The sequence below is a fragment of the Rhopilema esculentum genome, chromosome 7 (genome assembly GCF_057945365.1).
Source record: "Rhopilema esculentum isolate cy_ngs chromosome 7, ASM5794536v1, whole genome shotgun sequence".
Taxonomy (NCBI): domain Eukaryota; kingdom Metazoa; phylum Cnidaria; class Scyphozoa; order Rhizostomeae; family Rhizostomatidae; genus Rhopilema; species Rhopilema esculentum.
The window spans coordinates 6,598,550-6,619,291 of NC_142821.1; the positions used below are offsets into that span (position 1 = coordinate 6,598,550).

At 36.7% G+C, this 20,742-nt stretch overlaps 2 protein-coding genes across 2 annotated transcripts in view; one reads left to right on the plus strand and one right to left on the minus strand.

The window, feature by feature from the left end:
* The window catches only part of LOC135683681 (protein strawberry notch homolog 1), a 33,979-nt gene that overhangs the window by 11,427 nt on the left and 1,810 nt on the right, over window positions 1-20,742 (minus strand). The window contains exons 2-22 of the mRNA XM_065199011.2: window positions 20,634-20,685; window positions 20,027-20,114; window positions 19,694-19,736; window positions 18,623-18,789; window positions 18,440-18,478; window positions 17,410-17,455; window positions 16,905-16,943; window positions 16,378-16,426; window positions 15,545-15,709; window positions 14,653-14,788; window positions 14,263-14,368; window positions 13,705-13,744; window positions 13,323-13,436; window positions 12,542-12,643; window positions 10,403-10,483; window positions 10,196-10,293; window positions 9,448-9,569; window positions 8,463-8,525; window positions 4,058-4,189; window positions 929-1,087; window positions 267-499 (exon numbers count right to left, since the gene is read on the minus strand). Of these exons, the coding sequence (XP_065055083.2) occupies window positions 267-499; window positions 929-1,087; window positions 4,058-4,189; window positions 8,463-8,525; window positions 9,448-9,569; window positions 10,196-10,293; window positions 10,403-10,483; window positions 12,542-12,643; window positions 13,323-13,436; window positions 13,705-13,744; window positions 14,263-14,368; window positions 14,653-14,788; window positions 15,545-15,709; window positions 16,378-16,426; window positions 16,905-16,943; window positions 17,410-17,455; window positions 18,440-18,478; window positions 18,623-18,789; window positions 19,694-19,736; window positions 20,027-20,114; window positions 20,634-20,685 (2,074 nt within the window). The remainder of the gene's footprint in view (window positions 1-266; window positions 500-928; window positions 1,088-4,057; window positions 4,190-8,462; window positions 8,526-9,447; window positions 9,570-10,195; window positions 10,294-10,402; window positions 10,484-12,541; window positions 12,644-13,322; window positions 13,437-13,704; window positions 13,745-14,262; window positions 14,369-14,652; window positions 14,789-15,544; window positions 15,710-16,377; window positions 16,427-16,904; window positions 16,944-17,409; window positions 17,456-18,439; window positions 18,479-18,622; window positions 18,790-19,693; window positions 19,737-20,026; window positions 20,115-20,633; window positions 20,686-20,742) is intronic.
* Window positions 4,886-8,492, plus strand: LOC135683683 (uncharacterized). The gene is made up of 5 exons (XM_065199012.2): window positions 4,886-5,151; window positions 5,570-6,157; window positions 6,520-6,783; window positions 7,185-7,451; window positions 7,685-8,492. Exons 1-5 carry the CDS (start codon window positions 4,950-4,952, stop codon window positions 8,338-8,340), a joined length of 1,977 nt encoding a protein of 658 aa, XP_065055084.2. The 5' UTR covers window positions 4,886-4,949; the 3' UTR covers window positions 8,341-8,492.

The window sequence follows — 20,742 nt, forward strand, 5'->3', positions numbered from 1 at the left end:
GCTTGACACTAGGAAATATTACATGGAATACTATGTGAGAGCACTTTCCTACTTAAGGTGATAATTGATGAATTAAGCTTTTCATTATGATTCTCTTAGGAAACTCGCATAATCATCCAAAACAAACATATTCCAGATTATATAAGCCTGACTTTTGTTCGCCCCTTCTCTATATAGGTTACAATTTTAGGTTTTCATTTAGGGTTTTCTTCGTTTCACAATGACAAAGCTTTACCCATCAGTGAATAATACAAAAAGGTTTTTACCTCTGCAACACGGTCAGGCCCTCCCAGCTCATCAATTAGCTCGTCCAATGTGTTGGGAGGTAGAAACGGTGCTAGAACATCTAGTTTCTCTAGAAGTTCGTTCTTCATGAGTGAACACTGCTCAGCAGCTGACAATGATGCAGATATGTTTTGGTTTAGCGATATCTGTTTAGTCAGTTGCTGAGATGAATTCGCCTTCTTGAGTCGGTTGCTTTTGAGCGCATCACTGCCACCTGAAAGGGAGTCTTTATCTTACAAAACCAATTGGATAGTTGTGATGTACAATGTGTAATAAATATACGACTAAACAAGGTTGTGATGCGACCAAACTTGGTGCCCCAAACAGGAAAAACAAGTGTCGTCTACCCCACCATGAGTTGGATTCACGAGGGCATTCAAAAAGCTCTTGGACGCTCTACATACTCATCATTCGGATATGAGTAAATGAAAATAACAGAACACAGCAGTTTCATCTAATAATTCTCCAAATACTCTATAGCATTGTCTATACACTGCTGCATGCGCTTTTTACATTGCATTGACCGACTTGGATGGGTTCGAAAAATTCCCTAATCGCAAAGTCGAGAGACATCCAAGCCTGGCTCTTATCTGAAGGATGGAAACAAATGAAAACAGCTGGTAGCGAAAAAAGGTCTACTAACTTGAGGCATCAGCCCAAGAGAACTGCTTGCCAAATAACCCAGCTGCATTGAGCACACTCAGGCTATCTTCTGATGCACTGCTGTTCTTGTCCAACTTCTTTTTCTTTGTCTTCTTTTTATTCGACTTTGGTTCGTCAGAAAATGCTTTAAGCCAATTATCTATACAAAAGAAGAAGTAATTATCGCAAATTAAGAATCTCTTTCGTTTGTGGTACAACGATAAAGATAAAGATAAAGAATGTTGAACTTGGCAAGCCGAAATATTGCAAAATGGACCGATTACATTTAGAAAAATATGACTGCCAAAGAGGAGATATGAAATAATTACGGAAAATATTGAGCAGGTTCGAAAGGAGGGGTAAAGCAAGCAAACTGTGAGCCACGGAGAGGCCTTAAAATATGAACTAAGTGAATAAATCCCAAAGCTTCACTTTTCATCCAGTACAATCAAACCTAAGTTGCCAAAGAATTAAAAAGTATATTTTTGGTTTTTATTTTTCATAAATAATATTTTATCCTGTGAAGGGTAATTGGTGACCGACTGATCGCCTTCCTATCTTTCAAGTTAATTTCAATCCGTTTTTTTTATATAAATTTCATCTCCCTTTTATCTTTTGCTTGTTACCAAATGTCTTATAATCAGGTGCATAGCGCTATCAAAATAACACGGGGCTACTGCGCAAAATGTTACAAAAAACAATAGCAAAAACTGAAATTGGCTTCTTTTCAGCATTATCAAGGGGGCTCAGCCTCCCCAGCACTACAACCTTGCTCATACTCCGAATAAAAAGGTCTTTTAAAATAGATTTGTCATCAGCCAGGCCTCTTATAGAAGCTGCTAACTGTAAGGTGGCAGAAGCAAACCCTTTCATAGTCATGAATTCAGTGATAGGGCAGACGACAGGTTATAAATCTGTTTAAAAAAGGCCTTTACTATAACCTGATACCACTTTGGTTATAAAGATCATTGTAATCGCTCTCTATTTTACAGTGGGCAAGCGTTACGCCCATGAATTGGGCTGTTCTCGTAAGCTTTGACTTGATTGAGGTTTAAGGAATGATGCTCCCAGCCTGAACGGCCATTACCAAATTGGTTATAGAGGACCACAAATTTTTACTTAAATACAAATTTTTTCATACCCACTGAGCCTACAAACAGTGGGAAAATAGCCATTGAATGGGAAAGATGACATATTCTATGCATTCTATATTTATCAACCGATGAATAAAAAGTCATAAGTTCAATCTCGTAAGACAGTGATTCAAAAGTTAAAACTCAAAAAGTTGCATGTTTATTTGTTAAAAACATCAAATATTGATTTTCAAATGTTAATGTAAAAAATTTTAATACCGGCTGTGTTTTGAAATTTTTCATGAAAGTTGTATACTGCGAAATTCTTTTAAACCAAGGCAAAGACTAAATCCCAGAGCTTTTAGAGACCCGCCAAGGCGCTAATACATAGCTACAGCACAAACTTTACACTTTTTTAATTAGGTTTAGGATACCGAATTTTGCCATGAGAATATTATCATACTTGACATTGAGTCTGCATTCCGGGAAATTTTGAAGTCAATACAAATCTACAATTTTCCAAACTCGACCTCTATTCTCAATACTTGTATAATATTATCTATTTAATATTTGAAAGCGGAAAAATGTCTGGCCTTTGCATATTATAGAAATATAATTAGTGTTCCAGTGAGATTTCCCAGGGACTTAAATTCCATCTCTACTCTTGGGATACTGTGTATAAACATTTTTGAAAATAAAAGATTAAAGATAAGAATAGGCGTCAAGGTAGAAGAGACAGTCTTATCCAAATTACTGCAAATGCTCAAAATCATCCTTATCCACAGCTTTAGAAAAGGAGCAAGCCTGCTCCAAAGATTCATCAACAATGATACTGAAAACTCGAATATATTTCAAATGTTTTAATGTAAACAACAAGGGGCGCTAGGGTTCGTGTAACACCAACCCATCAGTATTTTTACAGAGGCTCCCACACCAACAGGGACATGCTACCTACAGTTGCAACAATGCAATATTCAAGTTTAAAATTTGACGATGTTCGGCTTTTAGTAAATCTTCAGTTATCAACGCTTCTGTAAAATTTATAAAATTTTCGTTATCCAGGTTTTCACCACAGCAACTACTGCGTATTTGAATACAGCAACATTGCTAAGGCGGATGCTACGAGAACCAATTTTGCTAAACTATCAATATTTGATTAGAGTGTTGCAACAGCTTTGGAACGGCTAGTTTCTTCTGGCAGTGAGAATGGCGACACTGTATGAGATTGTTATAGGTCACTAAACCAAAAACAGTCTTATTTAACGTTGAGCTCTTAAGTCTACTTGAGGCCTGATTGGGAAATATATTGAAGCGAATTAAACTTCTTTCCTCTATTACTTCGGTTTTAAGCCTCTCCGAATAGAGGTTGGAGACCCACTTAAAGGATAACACTAGATTTCTTATTATGACAAAAAAAACAAAATTTTGTCTTGGGTGTATCTCGAAATCGAATACTGAGAATTCTATATATAAATACTGCGACTTGAAATTGGTTAAATTTAAGAATTAATCAACAATAATAGCCAGGTTCCAAATACATGGACAAATTGCCTTTTATCTATAAACGTTTCTTGAGTAAGCAAGACAAGTGTGACTTCCGAGGAACAAGTTGAGAAAAACTCATCAAACTTGTATTGTGTTAGTATGTTTCGATTCCTATAATGTTTTTGTGCTGAAGTCAATTGCAAACATTTAAACGCTCTTCTAAGGAATAATTTAAGAAAAAATTGACTATCGGCTCAGAATCTGAAATTTTTAGAATAACGTGGCTCAGTTAAATCTAAGGCATGCCTTCAACAAATTTGCTTTTCTCGCTGATTGACACTTCCAAAACATTCCCATCTGGGGCACTTAAATTGCAGTGCATCAACATATTGACGTAGTTTTTTGTCCGTCACGCCTTAGTATAAACGAACATGGATATCCATTGCTTATGTTTCAGTGCAACTTGAATCTATGAGTCGTAGCCGTTAAAGGGAAAGCAACGACTTAGGGAGCATGCAATAATCTCTCGATAATGTAGATATATAAAGAAAATGATGCAAAAAGAATCCTACCTTCGTCAGTATCAGAGTTCGATTCTGAGGACGAAGCAGCAACCTGACTATCATTATCCTCGTCGGAATCATTAACTTTGTCCAAAGAGGCTTCTTCAACGTCCACAAAACTGTCTGTTGCGTTTTCTGAATCTTAAAAATAAATGGAACGATAAAACAGTAGATTTTCAACGATGAAACATCTTAGGAACACATTCTAAAGTCGAGAACTTTATTAAAAACTGCCCAGTGGACTGCCCTGTTCCATTCTCGTTGGATCTTCGCTAAAAAACATCAAGAAATGAAACCAGAATAGCTCGCCTTGGGTTTTGATACTGTTCCAAAAATACTAGACAGATGAACTGCGATGGTAAGCTTTGGAGTTGGTTAAAGCTAAAAGCGATTTACTAATTTGGAAGCTATCGCCAAAATGCTTTTGTCACCAAAGTGACAAGGAAAACCAAGCAAAACGGAAATATTCTATTTATTCGACTTTCCGCCAAGCAGTTAACGCAAAAATCAATTAGAATTTCTACACATAAAATGGTAGGGGTAGAAGTTGAAAGACTTAAAGGAAAAAATCCAGGCAGTTGAATTTATCAGTTGAAAAAGGTTGCGACAGGAAGACGGATATTTGAAAGTATAATGGAAATTCCACAGAGTTCACACGTTAGAATGACTGCTTCTAAAAGACGAACGAATATTGACAAACAATTGGTTAGTCTCCTTGTAAAGGGTACAATGCGAGATACTGTTTATAAATAAAATAATCATTGATAGGGAAACATCGATTTCAAGCGAGGCGCAAAAGTTGTGTGGGTACGCGCATAAGCATGCCCAGACACGCTGAGAGCGTCTATAAAAGGCAAGCAAGAGCGAGGGACTTCACTTTCGAGTGATCAAAGGCATCGCGATGGAGCAGAACCGACAGAGCAAGAGCGGAGGAGACGCGAAAAAACTTCGCCTGATTGACGGAGTGGTACTGCTCTTCGTTGCAGCTCTGGCGGCCTTCTCGATATTCCAGCAGGTGCAGATCCATCGGCTAAGCAAGGAACTGGCCAGTATGAGACAAGAGCATCAAAAAAGCATTAAGAATATGAATTTGAGCGAAAAAGGTAATCATTTAATCATTTATAGCATCTTTGCAAAATTAAGAAAATTCTCTTCGCTTTCCTCGTAATTACAAAAGGTTTTCTTTTCTCAGTTTTTCTGTAATCGTCCAAATTCCTATCATATCAGAAGGTAACTTAGTGAATTGTAAGTCACTCGTGTACCTGACATGCAGTCATATTCTGGCAGCTCGATTGACAATCAATGTGATCCGTATCAGTATGAGCTACAATTTTATGTAAACTTAACAATTACCAACTGTAAAATATCAACAGAAAACTATAATATAGTTAAATATTGTTACGATTAACCTAGCAGCAAACAGAGCCACCCCGTACTAAACCGAAAATGTGGTTTTAAATGCTTCTATGTTCTGTATATTGTAACAAAAATTGTATGAGGACTTTATTTATATATATTCAGTACATAATTGGCTAAGACATCGAAGAAGTGCACAAAGTGTTGCCGAAAGTAACGAGGATTACCAAATCATACAGAACATGTTTAAGACACTGGAGATGTTCAAGAAAGAGATTGAACAACGACGAAAGAATGATGCTCGTGTTTGCAACAGAACAATCGTCTGCACTGGGGCCAAAGGGGGGCGAGGACCAGCGGGGCCACCGGGAGCCAAGGGTGAGCCTGGTTACACCGTCTTCGCACAATCAGCATTCACCGCTCCCCGCAAAGGCCAAAAAGGCGACATTGGACCAAGGGGACCGCCAGGGCCATCGATTGAGAAACCAAGGATACTTGCGAAACCGAGGGATGTGACAGCTCAAGAAGGCTCATCAGCGAAGTTTTCATGTGTGTCTTATGGAAATCCCAAGCCTGAAGTCGAGTGGATGTTCAATGGTGAGGGTGTGGCCGCTAAAACGGGGAGAATACGACTGGATGGCAATGGTGCATTGCACGTTGAAAATCTGGCGGCAAACGATGCTGGTACAGTCATGTGCACGGCAACTAACTTCCTTGGCAAAGTTACTGCAGAAGCCAAGATTGCTGTCCACAGTACGTGATAAATTATATCTTTTCTAATGTATAATAAATAAAAAATTTAACATCTGTTGCAGAGCGTTTTGAAAAATCTGAGACATGTCCTTTCGCCTGCAAAAAGGCAAACCCCTCTACATAACATTTAGCACAATCCCAAATTATCACCAAGATACGACATAGACGTGGTCAAAGCCTTTCTATATCCATCAGTCTTCAGTAACAAATAATGGTGCAATCAAAACAGACTGAATTCTAGTCAACCTTCATGACAACAGGAAAAAACAGGGGTGCACATAATGTTCTTTATGTTTTAATACTACAATGGTATATAAATTGCTCGGAATCACCAAGCTCCTAAAATTTTACCCTTCACCTAGCTCCTCCTTCATTGACGGTTGGAGAAGAAAGAGTCATGGCGGACCTCGGAAAGCAGGTCGAACTGACGTGTAGTGCTACTGGGATTCCTGCACCTTTGATCAATTGGAAGAGAATCAATGGCACCTTACCGGAAAACGCAGAAGTGACGTCAGCTGGTAGTCTTGTTATAAAGAACGTAAAAGAGAGCGACAAGGGGACCTATAAATGCATTGGGCAAAACGCAGCAGGGACGGCACAGGCGACCACGTTGGTGCTTGTCAAAAGTAAGCTGGTCTTTCATTTCCTTAACTTAAGGAATATTCGTGTCTGAATAAAGAACTATTACAAAACCTTAAATATTCGAAGTGGAATGGCCTTTGCATAGGATTTTTTAAGCGACAAAATTACGATTCAGCTCAGCGTATGCTTTGGTCATTTCGGTTCCACTCCACATGGGGCATGATGTAACCGGGTTTACTTTCATATTTCAAAAATAGGTTTGACGGTCCAGATGAAGACTACTTAATCCAAAAAAATTTTTTACTCTAAATTGTCTGACACGTTTTGGTACTTATTACCAATAACCACTTGCTGAATTATTATTCATACTTCACAACCCTAACATTCAAGGCAGCTTTTACTTTGCTATCTTATATACCAGCTACACAACCATCTCACCTTTTAGTTCCACCTACTGTTGGACTTGTGTCCCGAGAAGTTCTAACCTACACCGGAATGGAGGCTATGGAACTTATATGCAGGGTGACAGGCTTTCCAAAACCGGAAATAAAATGGGAGCGAGTTGATGGAGAAATGCCAAAAAATGCTGTCACTACGCAAGAAGGAAACCTGGTACTTGCAAAAGTGACAAAAAATGATGAGGGAACATACAGATGCGTTGGTGAAAACTCTGCCGGGAAATCAGAAGGCTTGGCTGAAATTCGAGTGCAAAGTAAGGAAAACATTGACAGCTTCAATATTATAGTAAGACATTAAAGCTACAGCTAAAATGATCTAACTTTATTTGAAATCTAACTTAGCAGAAGAAGTGTTTTAAGCAAAAGGACTTTAAAGACTTTGAAAGCTCAAGTACCTACAATCAGGTTTTTCTTAGCTAGACGTTAGGTGAAGTAAATAAATTGTTTGTTAAAGAAGTAGCTTATGCCTTATTTGACATACTTTCAGGTGTTCCCGAAGGCAGCAGACCAAAGAGCTGCAAAGAGGTGCTTGCATCTGGCAATGGAATCAGCGATCAGTATCTGATATGGCTAAGTGACACGAAACCAATTCTAGCGTACTGTGACATGGACACCGAAGGAGGAGGTTGGACTGTGATCCAGAAACGAGTCAAAGACAACATAAATTTCAATCGAGGCTGGGAGGATTATAAGCTCGGTTTTGGTGACGCGAGTGGAAGTTATTGGCTTGGATTAGAGAAGATAAGAGAGCTCACGAAAAAAGGCGCTGTTCTAAGAATCGACCTTGAAGATTTCAAAGGAAGCAAAGTGTATGCAGAGTACAGCTTGTTCAAAGTGGACAGTGAGTCAGACTTATTCAGAATGCATGTTTACGGGTACTCTGGAAATGCCAGCGATTCCCTGTCCTACCACAACAACATGCCATTCTCAACGAAAGACAGGGACTATGACAAGCACGCTTCGCGCCACTGCGCAGTGTACTATAGCGGTGGGTGGTGGTACCGGGGCTGTCATAAATCAAATCTTAACGGGATTTACCCAACAGACAGTCAGAATCACCCATCAGCAATTTCGTGGTATTATCTCAAAGGTCAATATGGCTTCATTAAAGCTGTAGAAATGAAGGTGCGCAGTTTGATGTAAAACAATGTGATGTGAACTGTAGCACAGGTCTGTTCAGAGAAAACGAACGCTTGAAACTATACTTCCTTGTATTATTAAATGTCTTAATGTGATATAGTGCTTGCTTTAAGATTTTATCTCACCTGAATCGAAAACACTTTCTGTCTCTTCTAGTTTTCTCTTTTTGTGAATGTTTTCTCTCCAACCTAAGCAAACAAATTTCCAGATTCAATCGCCAATAAAAACGTGAAATAACGATATATTTGTGAAGTGAAATTCATGGTCTAGTCACGCCATTGAGCACTGTATGGTTCCAAAGGAACATACACCAAAATGCAAGTCTCTGTCCATTGCATTATTGCCTATTTTCATTTTCCCATTGGACTTATGCTAAAAGAAGGATTCACTAGGGATGTCAAATAATGGAATACAGGTCTCTACAGTTGATAGTAAGGCTTAAATTTGGCAGAAGGCCTAAATTCACAAATTATCCAACATAAATTCTGATAATTCGAAACACTAAGCAATAACTTCACTCTAGTTGCAATTAAATGGAAACAAAATTTGTCAAACACCGAGTTTCTAAATCTAATTGCAAAACTTTTTCTTGATTACAAGGCACAACAAAATATAATTCTCGCCATACTTTAAATCACCTTCAACTTGGCAATAAAATTATAATTCCATATCAAAGTATCAACACGCTTTGGTTGTTGAGTAAATATAAAAAGAAAATAGAAATTTAAAGACACAACACAATAAACGCATATGATGTGTGAAACAAGCCATCTTAAATTGCTTCACCGAGAAATCAGGTCATTCCTGTCTACGCTGCAAGGACGCTACACAACAGAGCAGCTAAAAGTTGTTTTCCTTAGGATGCACAAAAATATTTAAAATTCTATGCGTAACCTAGCCTAACTTTTCAAAACATTAGAAAAAGGGTAGAGTTCTCAACCTATGTTCTGACGTTTTATACTCTGAAGGGTGTCAGACAGAAAGCTTTAGTACGACTCAAAATGTTTGCTTTTTTCAAGACCATTTTGAGAAAAAGGGTAATATTTCATCATTGACATCATAATGCCATTCTTGCTGGAAACGAAAGTAAACCCGGAAGCATCCACCCACCTCGTTTTCTTTTGCCTGTGTTCCCAAAACCATCTGCATTCCAACCAAAATCAGAAGATCGATCCGTAAACTTTGAACCAGAAACAGGGAAATGCTTCTCGATAAGCCCACTTAAAACTCCCCTGAAAAGAAGAGATTAGAAGTCGTGATCAAATCAAGTAACGACAGACTTCCGTTAAATAGGCGAAAAATTTATTACTTCCTGCTTATGAAGGTATTCAACCAAAAGTCTCTGAAAATGCAGCATCTTGCGATTCTAACAGAATAAGGGAGAAGAAACAGCTATATGTCAGTGGCTTTTTCCAAACAATTAGCAAACAAGCGAAATTATACTCCGAGAAAAACTGAGGTAAGACCGAGAACAGGTACATCAAAAGCGGGATTTCGCTTTACTTTTCGCTGTGAAATCATAGTAGGAATGGAGGAATTAGTTAAAACAGGAGGGATTCGATAAATTTGGTGTCTGTCAAATAAAGGTTCTGTTTCATAGAGGATATCGATAAACAACTTAGAACAGCAACAGATTCACGTTTGTACACGGCAAAGCAACGCTAAAGTTCAACGCCTTCTGGAACTGTTTATCGCATCTTTCTCTAGAAATGAATTGTCATGTATTTCATACTGTTTGCGCCGGTGTCAACTCCAAAAACTATTAACACTAAGTCAGTTCTATATTAACAGCTACTTTTTGAAAACTATTATAGACACTGATCAGCTCCTAACAAAACAGTGGATTTCAAACACTTACTTTGCGGTTGATATAAAATCGTTTAGGTCCCCAGCCAGGTCGTCGACTTGTTCTTGCGTCCTAGCTTCTCCAGTTGACTGCAAGCCAATTACTATACACTAGAAAATAACAATTAATAAAACGGTGATATAGAAAACAGATTATTCGTTATAAATAAGGTTTCATGTTTAAACGAATGCCAGCTATGAAAAATATTGAAAACAATACCTTTCCATCCCTGATAGCGTCCTTTGCTATGGACACAACTTTCTTTACTTTTGCAGCGATACAAAGGTATTTGAAGAATCGCTAGGAAAGAAATTAGACACATGTACAAAAAGCAGATACCGATATAGTCAACTCACAATTGATTAGATTATAGTCAGGTCACAATTGCACTTTATAAGCCTTTTGTACAGCAACGTTTAAAAGAGCACTAAACAGCGGCAATGCAAGCTGTATAACTAACTTTTAAACATGAAACGTGTTACACGGGTTTTCTTATTTCACGGCGTTCTGAAACCTGAAATAATGTGACTTTGTGGTAAAATGAAAAGAAGGTTTAAGGATGACAACTCAAATAAAAAATACCTATTACAGAATGTACAACAATGGCCATCGATTTTAAGGCCAACAGCCACAAACAAATTAGCATTTATTTATGCAAATTAATACGTATATCCGACTAATATTAATATACCTATTAAAATTCAATACTAAACTGTGGCTGTTTCTATTGTTAGTTACATATCTAGAAACCCCCACAAAAGAAGGTCAATGTATTGTTTGACGAAAATGGACAATTTAGATCAATCTAACTACAGAAAAAACATATAAGATTGATGAGGTTGCTTCTGGCAGCCTGGATAGGCATATATCTACCTGCTAATAACACTCTGTCGTTCAAGCTACTAACCGATTCTTTGTTTAAAATGCTAAGAACATTCGTCGACTCATAAATAACTTCAAAACACACGCTTACAAGAAATCCACTTTGCATTAGCCCAAGGGGGTTTCCTCTGAGTAACACTGAATAAAATAACTATTCAAAGCGTACAGATTGAATATACCGTAAATCCTCGAATTGGCCCCCCTCGAAAAAGCCCCCCCTCTCTCGAATAAGCCACCACCCAAGAACTATAAATTGTCAATAAGTCCCCCCTCGAATAAGCCCCCACTGCAACCGTATATTCTCGAACTGTACCCCTCAGTTTGACGGTTTATGCCATCTGTGGTTGCCTATGGCGTTTTATTGAATTACCACGACAAATTCATACTTTTGGTAGTAATTAATTAAATGCTCATAAAGAAAATCCTACTAAAATAAACAAGGTCTTTTAATAATGTCTTCTTATTGTCTACAATAATTGTATAAGCCCCCCTCGTATAACCCCCCCTCCTCTCGAATAAGCCCCCGCCCAAAAATATCAAAAATAAATAAGCCCCCAGGGGGATAATTCGAGGGTTTACGGCAATGATGTTCATGATCTAAATTTGTGATCAAAACACAACCTAAATAGTAAAATCTTTCAGTCTTTTTCTAGTATGAATGAAAAAATGTCATGTCATTGCCTCGGGTTTCTTTTGGATTGCCTGTTTCAGCTTACGTGAAGTTTGTCAATACATCATGGGAAATTTGCTCCCTTGTCACTTTCTATTTTGAAGGCCCAAAACTCACAAAAAGCAAAGTGCCATAAAACCATAACTGTTGACGTTTATAGCCAAGTGATATTTGAATAAAGTGAAATAAAATAAAACTAATCTACATTCAAAAATATAATCTTCTTTTAAGAAATATATTAAGCGTCATCTCGGCAGCATCGTATTTCTTCAAAACAAGCCAAGAATAAACATAACAAAGGCAAGAACAGCAAAGCCGTTTTATAAATACATTTAAGAGAACCAAAATAAAACAAAATACAAAAACAAAATGGCGTGGGTGGCTGTTCTAATCTCGGTAAGATTTAATGAAAACATACATTCATTGATTTAATGCAAAAATGTCGCTTCGCAATCCCCGAAAGTTAGAACCAAGTGGCAGGGCTGAGAATATGACAGAGTCCCCAATCCTGTTCCTTTTTTGGGACTCTTTTTACGGAAAGGCCCTTTTTGGGACTCTTTTTACGGAAAGGCCCTTTTACAAGATCAATGCGCTCTCTATTCACGGTTCCAAAATCCCTCTAACAGCAATCATGTCAAACCTTGTAAAGACCTGTCTTAAACAACGCAAAACTTCGACGAGCAACCCAAGAGGAACAAAATCTAATTTGAAGAATTCAAATTCAAACTTTAAAGCTCAAGTTTAAAGCTAAAGCCCGGCATGTGGGGCTTCATCAGCGTCTTGGTAAAATGTTTGGTTTTTCTTACCTGATGAGCAGACCAAAACTGTCCCCAAACCGTTTTTCTAACATGGCCATCTAGAGATATTAGATCAGCTGCTTTCTCGAATTTCTCTCTAGCGTCTGCCCACTGGAATACAAGAAACGTCTGAATGAGAAGTTTTGAATTTTACACTCCCTGTATGCGACTTATCAAATTTCTTAGATTTAAGAAACCTACGAGGATATTGGTTGGTTTGAGCATACCAAAGATGTCTTAAATAACGTTCACATATCACACATGACGTAAACAAGGCGATCTATCTGTCATTCTCTGCAACTTAGGACGATAAAAGTATCACATCCAATACGATAAAAGATATCATCAACAATAAGTAACTAATTCCAAGTCGTCTACGTTGTTCAATTTACAGGCAAATTCTCGCCCAATTTCATTACACCATTGGATACATTAATCTTTAAGAGGTAAATAAATAGCATTAAATTCCAGGGACCGCGGATGAAATAATGGATATTCGATAAGCTAAGACCCAAAACCCAGATGATTTTAGTCAGTGGTTTTAAGTACTTTTGTGATTATTGGAGACTGAAGCCCTCTCAGCAGCCCCCTTCCCCTTATGCAGTTCCAATATATACCTTGTATGACTAAACACAACAGTTTTGAAAAGATTTGTAAAAATCTGCAGTAAATTTTCAGATCAAAAAAGGATTTATAACAGCAAACGTTTATCAAAGAAAAACAGGCAATAGCTCTATAGCTGTACTAAACATAAAATGAAACTCAGATAGCTAAAATTGAGAATACAAACCAGTTTGACAGATGCATTATACATGTCTATAAATTGGTCGCTTAAAGGTATCTCCCGGACATCAAAGGAAGTGCCAGCAAAGCTTAGCTGACGAGCAATGTACATGCCACGATGCTGCAAAATATCAAGTAAAAAATATTTAGTCTGCAGGTGATGACAAGAAATACTAGAATGAAGATATTAAAACACAACAAGCTATTAAGCTGTGGTAGTATAAAAGTATAGGTTTGAGTCACAGACTCATTAGAAAGAAGTATAATATAAGATGAAAAAGAGACATTTCGGTTGGGGTAACAAATCACATTACTAAATAAAATATGACTTCAATATCGATAAATTTATCAACAGTAAAACCAATGGGCGAAAAAAAATATTGACGAACCTTCATTTCCATAGCTACTAATTCCATTGCACCGACCCCTCTAAAGAAAAAAGATAATGATGTGTATATGAATGAGCAGGTTTTGAAAAATGCCAAGATCTCATTACTCGTTGGGCGCCATTCCTTAGAGCTGTTATCTAATAAATTTATGAATGCTGAAAACATTTAAACAATCTTCAATACTAGAGCTTTCTCCAATGCCGCATTAAGGTACCTGAAGAATTTTTTATACTAAGGCCTTCATCATTAAAAAGCCACCTCAACAAAAAGCTATTTTTCTCAGCCACAGTCATTAAGGATTGGGCAACAACATCTTTGGTACTCAAGGATCTCTAAGGTCCTGTTTACACGCCAGAGTTTGTTTTGCATATCTCTCGGAACAAATACTTGTATTTACAACTATTTTAATATTCGATAACCTAAATACACAGGTCCGGCTTAAAGAGATGCTTGGCATAATACAATGATGACTTTGAATTAGCTATTAAAAATAGCATTCTAACCCAAGTTTTAATTCGCATGAAAAAGAAAATATATATATATAAGATATCATCATACCTCTTCTCCACAGACTGAATGAAATCACCAAATTCTCTAAATGGAGTGCCAGCACCCCAAATGCCTAGGCGATTCATATACGCCATGTTTTTGGGTTCCGAGGCACCTAAAAAATAAAGATGTTTAACTTTCTGCAAAATCTTATACAAACATAATCATAAAAAATTTGGCAACAAATCTCACCTAAAATAAATCGTTATTGAAGTTGCTGTAGCATATTGGCTAAATATTGGTTACCCGGTTAAATGTTGGTTACCCGGTTAAATGTTGGTTACCCTGTCTGGTCACTGACCGGTGATATGGTTACTGTTCAGCACGGTCCAGGGACGAGGTTTTTAAAAGTTAAACCTTGGAAACGCATAGCAAGATGATCATTGTATATTTCAATACCTGTCGCACTGCAATAAACGACTCTTGCTTTGGGTAGCCTATCCTGCAGCTGGAGGACAGTAAGACCAGTCTTGGTGGGTTTACCGGAGCCGGTTGGTACTAAATTCTTTGCTTTGTGGCACTCGTCTAGAATTATCTGACAAAAGAATTAAGGACAAATGTTTGTCAATCACCGACCTGGAAACTGATAACAACTTAAACTTGAAAGCTACAATTATGGTTTTGCAGAAGAAGGGATAGCAGCAGTTGGATTGACAGAGTTTTTGCAAATGAAGATGTTTTGCAATATGAGCAGCAAAGAAGGCCAATTACAGAATTCAAGTGATAATGGTAGTATATTGAGATCTTAAAGTAGGCTATCGAAGCAATGTTGGAAATGAAGAAAGGCTCGTAGAGAGAGGGAGAACCGATCGTATAGGCCCTGAAAAAAAGAGAAGGTAGCAGTAAGTAGGTATTGTATGAAAAACAGCCTGCCGATCGGCTAGAACCTAAAATGGCGAAATACGATAAAACACCTGTTTGATCAACTGATACAAACGCCACATAAGCAAAATGTGCATAAAACGTTTTTGACAGCTGAAATCGATTCTTTATAAACGTTTTTGACAGCTGAAATCGATTTTCTATTTATAGCCAATTCTTTTAGCAGTCAGGGGTCGACATATGTCAATCTTTGCCATAAATCATTTATGATATAATCTAGCAAAACGTTTCCGTAAACTGTCTACGTGCCCATTTTTTCTTGTCTCTATTGAATGGCTTTGGCATCAAAGCCCCTCCCGTTTACAGCTGATATTCTTAAATTTTCCTGTAACAACAAATTTTCATGTTTCAATTCTTTACTTCAAGATCTAATCCTTGCAAGATCTAAAAGAAAATCTAGAAAGGATACGACTCCATTGTAGTCTTCTCCACACCAATGTAACAACTGACTCAGCCTCGTTTTAAAGCGAGCCTTTCCTTGCGTTTCACCAATAAGCGAGGAGTATGTCGAAAACACAATTCCTTTCTTGACTTTTCCATTCGCTCGAGAAGATATCTTTTCGTCATATTTGAACTGAAAAAAGAATAAACATTCTGTGGGTGACGGTTCTCATCTAAGCAAGGCTAGATACTTTATTTTAATTAAAACAAAAATGGCAACATAAATACGTTCCATAAAAATCTAAATTCATTTGTAACCTGAACGATTGTGATAGAAAAGTGAAACCAAGTACTTTGGACTACAGAGTTTTCACATGCCAAGGAAAAAGCGGAAAATGTTAGGCAGCATACTAAACTACTTTCAGATTAATCGTAAGAAACCATCGTGCATAACAGTATCACAATACACAGGCTTCCTTATAGCCATTGTTGAATGTCAAAAATGCCGAGTTCTGAAAACTGGATAGGTATTTCACAATAAGGGGCCTCTTGATTTACTAACTAAAAGAGAAATTGCCTCTCCCGCCCCGCTGATTCATCTTTGTTTAAAATAATAGACTACCAGAACTAAACTTTACAAGAACAGTGGGAGACCATTCAACCCACAATAAGCTGAAGTCTCTTAGCAGAGGTTATGTATCACCTAGTGCGCATGATCCCTGCAATCTGAAATCATCAACTACCACATGATGTCACTTATTTACAACTTTGAGGTAACAGGAGACTCTTAAGTCATCGCTGGTCAATACATTAGAAAATCCCCATCATTTCATCATTTCTTTCTGTTAATAGCATACATACCTTGTTCAATGCATGCACGGATATATTGCATCCAATATCACGAAGGTCCCTGCAAAAAACCAAGAAATTAAAACACCAGAAATTAAAACAAAACATCACAGTAAAAAAACGTGCTGTTCATGAGGGCAGATAGAGTTTGCCATGTTGTTATGTAATGATACTCGCTTTTATCTATCATCTGGTCGCTCGTTCAACAAAAGATATTCTGTGGAACCAGTTATGACATGATACTAATGCTGACACTCTAGAAATAGGCCAAAAACTTTTTATGCAAAGTATTATGAATTTTTGCCAACTGGTCAAATGATAAGATGATAACTGGTCATAGATAAAGTTGTGATAAAATTGAAGACCTAATACAAAAAATTGCTAAAATGATAATATCATAGATACATGCTTCAGGTCTATTTCAAGAACACTCTATTCATATGAAAAACTAAACTTGCAAGGGTGTGGAGTAAATTTAAATCAAAGAAACTACATAGAATGGACCAATTCACACTGAGATGAAAATCAAAACAGCCTACCTTTCTGCATCGTACCGCAGATCATTAGAAACACTTAGCCTAAAATGGAAAAATTATAAAAGATAACTCATTAAAAAACGAACAAGACCAACAATGTTTCAAGGGAAAAGAACATCCAACCATTTTGCCAATGTTAGACCTGGCACATAATAAAATATTTTGACATCTAAACTCACCTTTAGAACAAGATTTTTTTGCAAATCATCTGCATTTGAGTAAAGACAAGCAACACTAGATAACTGCAGTGGGTCCAAAACTCATTTTTAATCCATTATTTTGGTGCTAACCTACTGCCCTTCCATTAGCAATGAGGTACCAAATAGAAACACATAGAATGGAAAGGATTGGCCATCCTGCACTACCATGCCAATGGCCCAGGACCAATGCCTTCTCTAACAAACAAATCCCCCATGTGTGGATCATATCCAGGACTCATTTTTACTACATTCTGATTTTTATGGCAATCAATGAATATTTATTAATGAAGGTAAATTTTTTAACTTACCAGATAGCTCTTTTTCTACCCAGCAAATAGTTTTCATATATTATTCCTAAAAAAGAAAAATTCAATTAAAAATGTTACATAAAAATCAAACAAAGCCCATTAATATCAGTAGATATGCATTTAAAAAATAGAATACAGACATAATTATAAAATTATATCTCTTTAACTTGCATGACATTGGAATTCCAATTTTGTCAACACATATAAGCAATATACCGTATTCTCTCTTGCATTCCTGTCATATCTACTATTCCCATCTCTCTAAAATTCCTGCTTTTTCTATACTTGAAATATCAATCCTGCTTTTCAATAATCCAGCATGCAGGTTTGCATATTGAAAGAAATCAATTTTATTTGATATCAGAAAGGGTGAATCATTTTTCAGCCAATCAGCGCTGCTTTTCCAACAAACTTTCTCAATGTTATTTGCAGCTTACATGCAAAGAAAAATTAATCCTGCCTGATAATCCCACTTCTCTGATAATCCTACCTGTATGATAATCCCACTACCTGATAATCCCACTTCTCTGATAATCCTACCTGTATGATAATCCCACACCTGAAAATCCTGCCTCTCTGATAATCCTGCCTCTCTGATAATCCTGCCTCTCTGATAATCCCCCTTCCCTAATAATCCCACCTCCCTAATGATCCCCCAATGACTTTAGAGGTTTAATTAAAAAAACCCACAGCAGGAATACAAGAGAAAATATGGTATGACACTATGATGCCACATGTGTTGTTTTTGTACTCTCTTGTGATGCATTATACATTGTCAACAAACATCGACATCTTTTCAAATAATGTTTGGAAATTTTATCAAAAAGTGGAGAAAATTCAACTCATCAACCAGGATGGCCTGAATTCCAATTTGAGAAACTTGATTAAAACTTAAAACTTTTACAAAACAGAAGAAAGAAAAGATGGAACTTAAATTTAAATATCAAAATAATTTTCCCACTTAAGCAACATCCACTTAGACAAGGTTAACTGGCTAACAAACATAATATAACAAAATGTCACAACATACCTGCTACTGTCCTTCCTTTTCCAACTCCTGCACCATCACCTAAAAATAATGAAAATATCATTTTATGTTAATTTTAAGTCATTTATTCTTGTAATAAAGGGAAAGACAGTATTTTAAAGGGGTAAGTAAAGCAAACATGTTGATATAAAATGCTTTTTATCATTTCAAGAAAATGTGTCTCACCAATCAAAAAACCAGCTCTTTTTCCATCAGGCAAGAGATGTTCATGTTGTTGGCATGCATAAATGACTGCTTCCAGTTGTAATGCAGAGAGGAAACTTCCTTCAATAATCTCTGATGGCAAACTTAATTTGTACCAAACATCTGGTGGTGAAACACTTGCCATAGAACTTTAAACAAAAGAGAAATATTGCTGAACCACTTCAGATCCCAACTGTAGAAGTTACACTACTAGAAAAATATCTACCAAAATTAAGTGTCCATGAAACCGTAAGTAATTACATTTGTATTTGTTTCTATCTAGCATCTGAAGGTAGTTTTTAGGACACTGAGAAATATTTAGCCACTGAGCAGCTATGCTTAACGAGCAGTGTCCTGGTCCTTCCTTTTGATGTGACCACACCTCGTGATTCCTACACCTGGAATTACATAGAACTGGCAACTCTCTTCACTCTGGGTGAAAGTTTGGTCATGCCAGGGACTCAATCCAGAAACCCTTAGGTCTGTAGTCAGCGCCTCTAGCAACTGAGCCATCCTCACACTATATGTGTCCTTAAAAACCTTAGTGTCCTTAGTTTGTTTTCTCTCTTAGACTCCAGTGGTAATTTTCCTTTAGGCCTGCGGCACTGATTGGTCAACTATACCAGTCTCGTGCTTGTGATTTTCTGATTGGCCTATTTCGATCCACAACTGGGTATATATTTTTCATTGTGTTCGTTCTGACCCTGATTCTGACGTTTTATGCTCTGAGGAGTGTCAGACAAAAAAGCTTTTAGTATGTTGTAAAATGTTTGCTTTTTTCAAAGACATTTTCAAATTCACAAAAAAATTGTTCATATACAGTAGCATTGTATGAAACAAATTCAAAAAACCATGACAAAAATCATTGTTTGATAAAGAAAGCTGTCACAGTATAATGTGTCTTTCATTGCTCATTATAACAATTCAAGATTCTGTGGGGTGCTAGAAAGAATGTTCCTTAGATATATATCCTACAAAATGCATTTTCTTTTTTATTCAATAAGTAGAATTAAATATCAATTTGAACAATTGGAGTTTTAATAAATATTCAACCTTGTTTCGACTACTGGATCAGGATGCTTCTTTCCAATTTTAACTGAAATAGAAACATATAGTTAACCTTAAACTTATGAATCAAATTTAACAAAAAAATTAAAACATATATACACAAAAAAGGGTTACTGAAACCATTTAGATCAGTCAACTTATTTATCAAACTTAAGAAGAGGCTAACTTGAGCAGAGCACTTAATAAATGATTTATGGTAGCCAAACAAATGTTTGTGTCCGTATGTATAATATGATGGTACTATAGTATAATATTGTGTGTAATTGAATAAAACAAAACTTAATTCAGCTAAATTCCAAAAAGGTAAATATGCTGTACCTTTTGAAGGCATATAATCTGCAAATGTATCAGTGTACCCCAGCTCCTCCTCCTCTTCTTCAATTTCCTCTTGTTGCTCTGCATCAACCTTTTAGATAGAAAAAGCTTTCACATTTACATAACTAAGAATTAAAGAACAGAAATTTAAATTTGATCATATAAAAGTTGTCATTTGATATCCAAAATAGGCTTACACTAATCAGACAGCTAGAACATCCAGCTGCAACTGTATCTTAAAGTGTTTGTTAGTGTAAGTTTATCAATAACATCCATTCTCAGCTTTCATCAACAGCTTTTATTACTTACATTGCCACTATTTTGTTTTTTATTGACAAGCACCTTGGCCAATGAATAAAATTTACCATATTATCTTACATTGGCTGCACAAAATTTTTCTGATTTGACTGAGCAAGCAACTGGCTTGCCTGAACAAGTATCAACTAGTTTCTGGTCCAGATTCTCTATATATTGTATTTCTGGGTTTATTTTCAATGGAGACACTTTAGCAACAAGAATCAAATAACAATCCTCCATTAAAACCATAATTTTAATTTATGCCATGTACCAAAGTACTGCTACAGCAAAATAGCTCCCATAAAAAACTTACATGATTTACTTCAACCTTTCTTGCAAATTGCAATCCCAATACATCTTTGTTTCTTGCAAAATAAATACAATAAAGGTAAATGATGTTGAACTAGCCATGACACTGGATA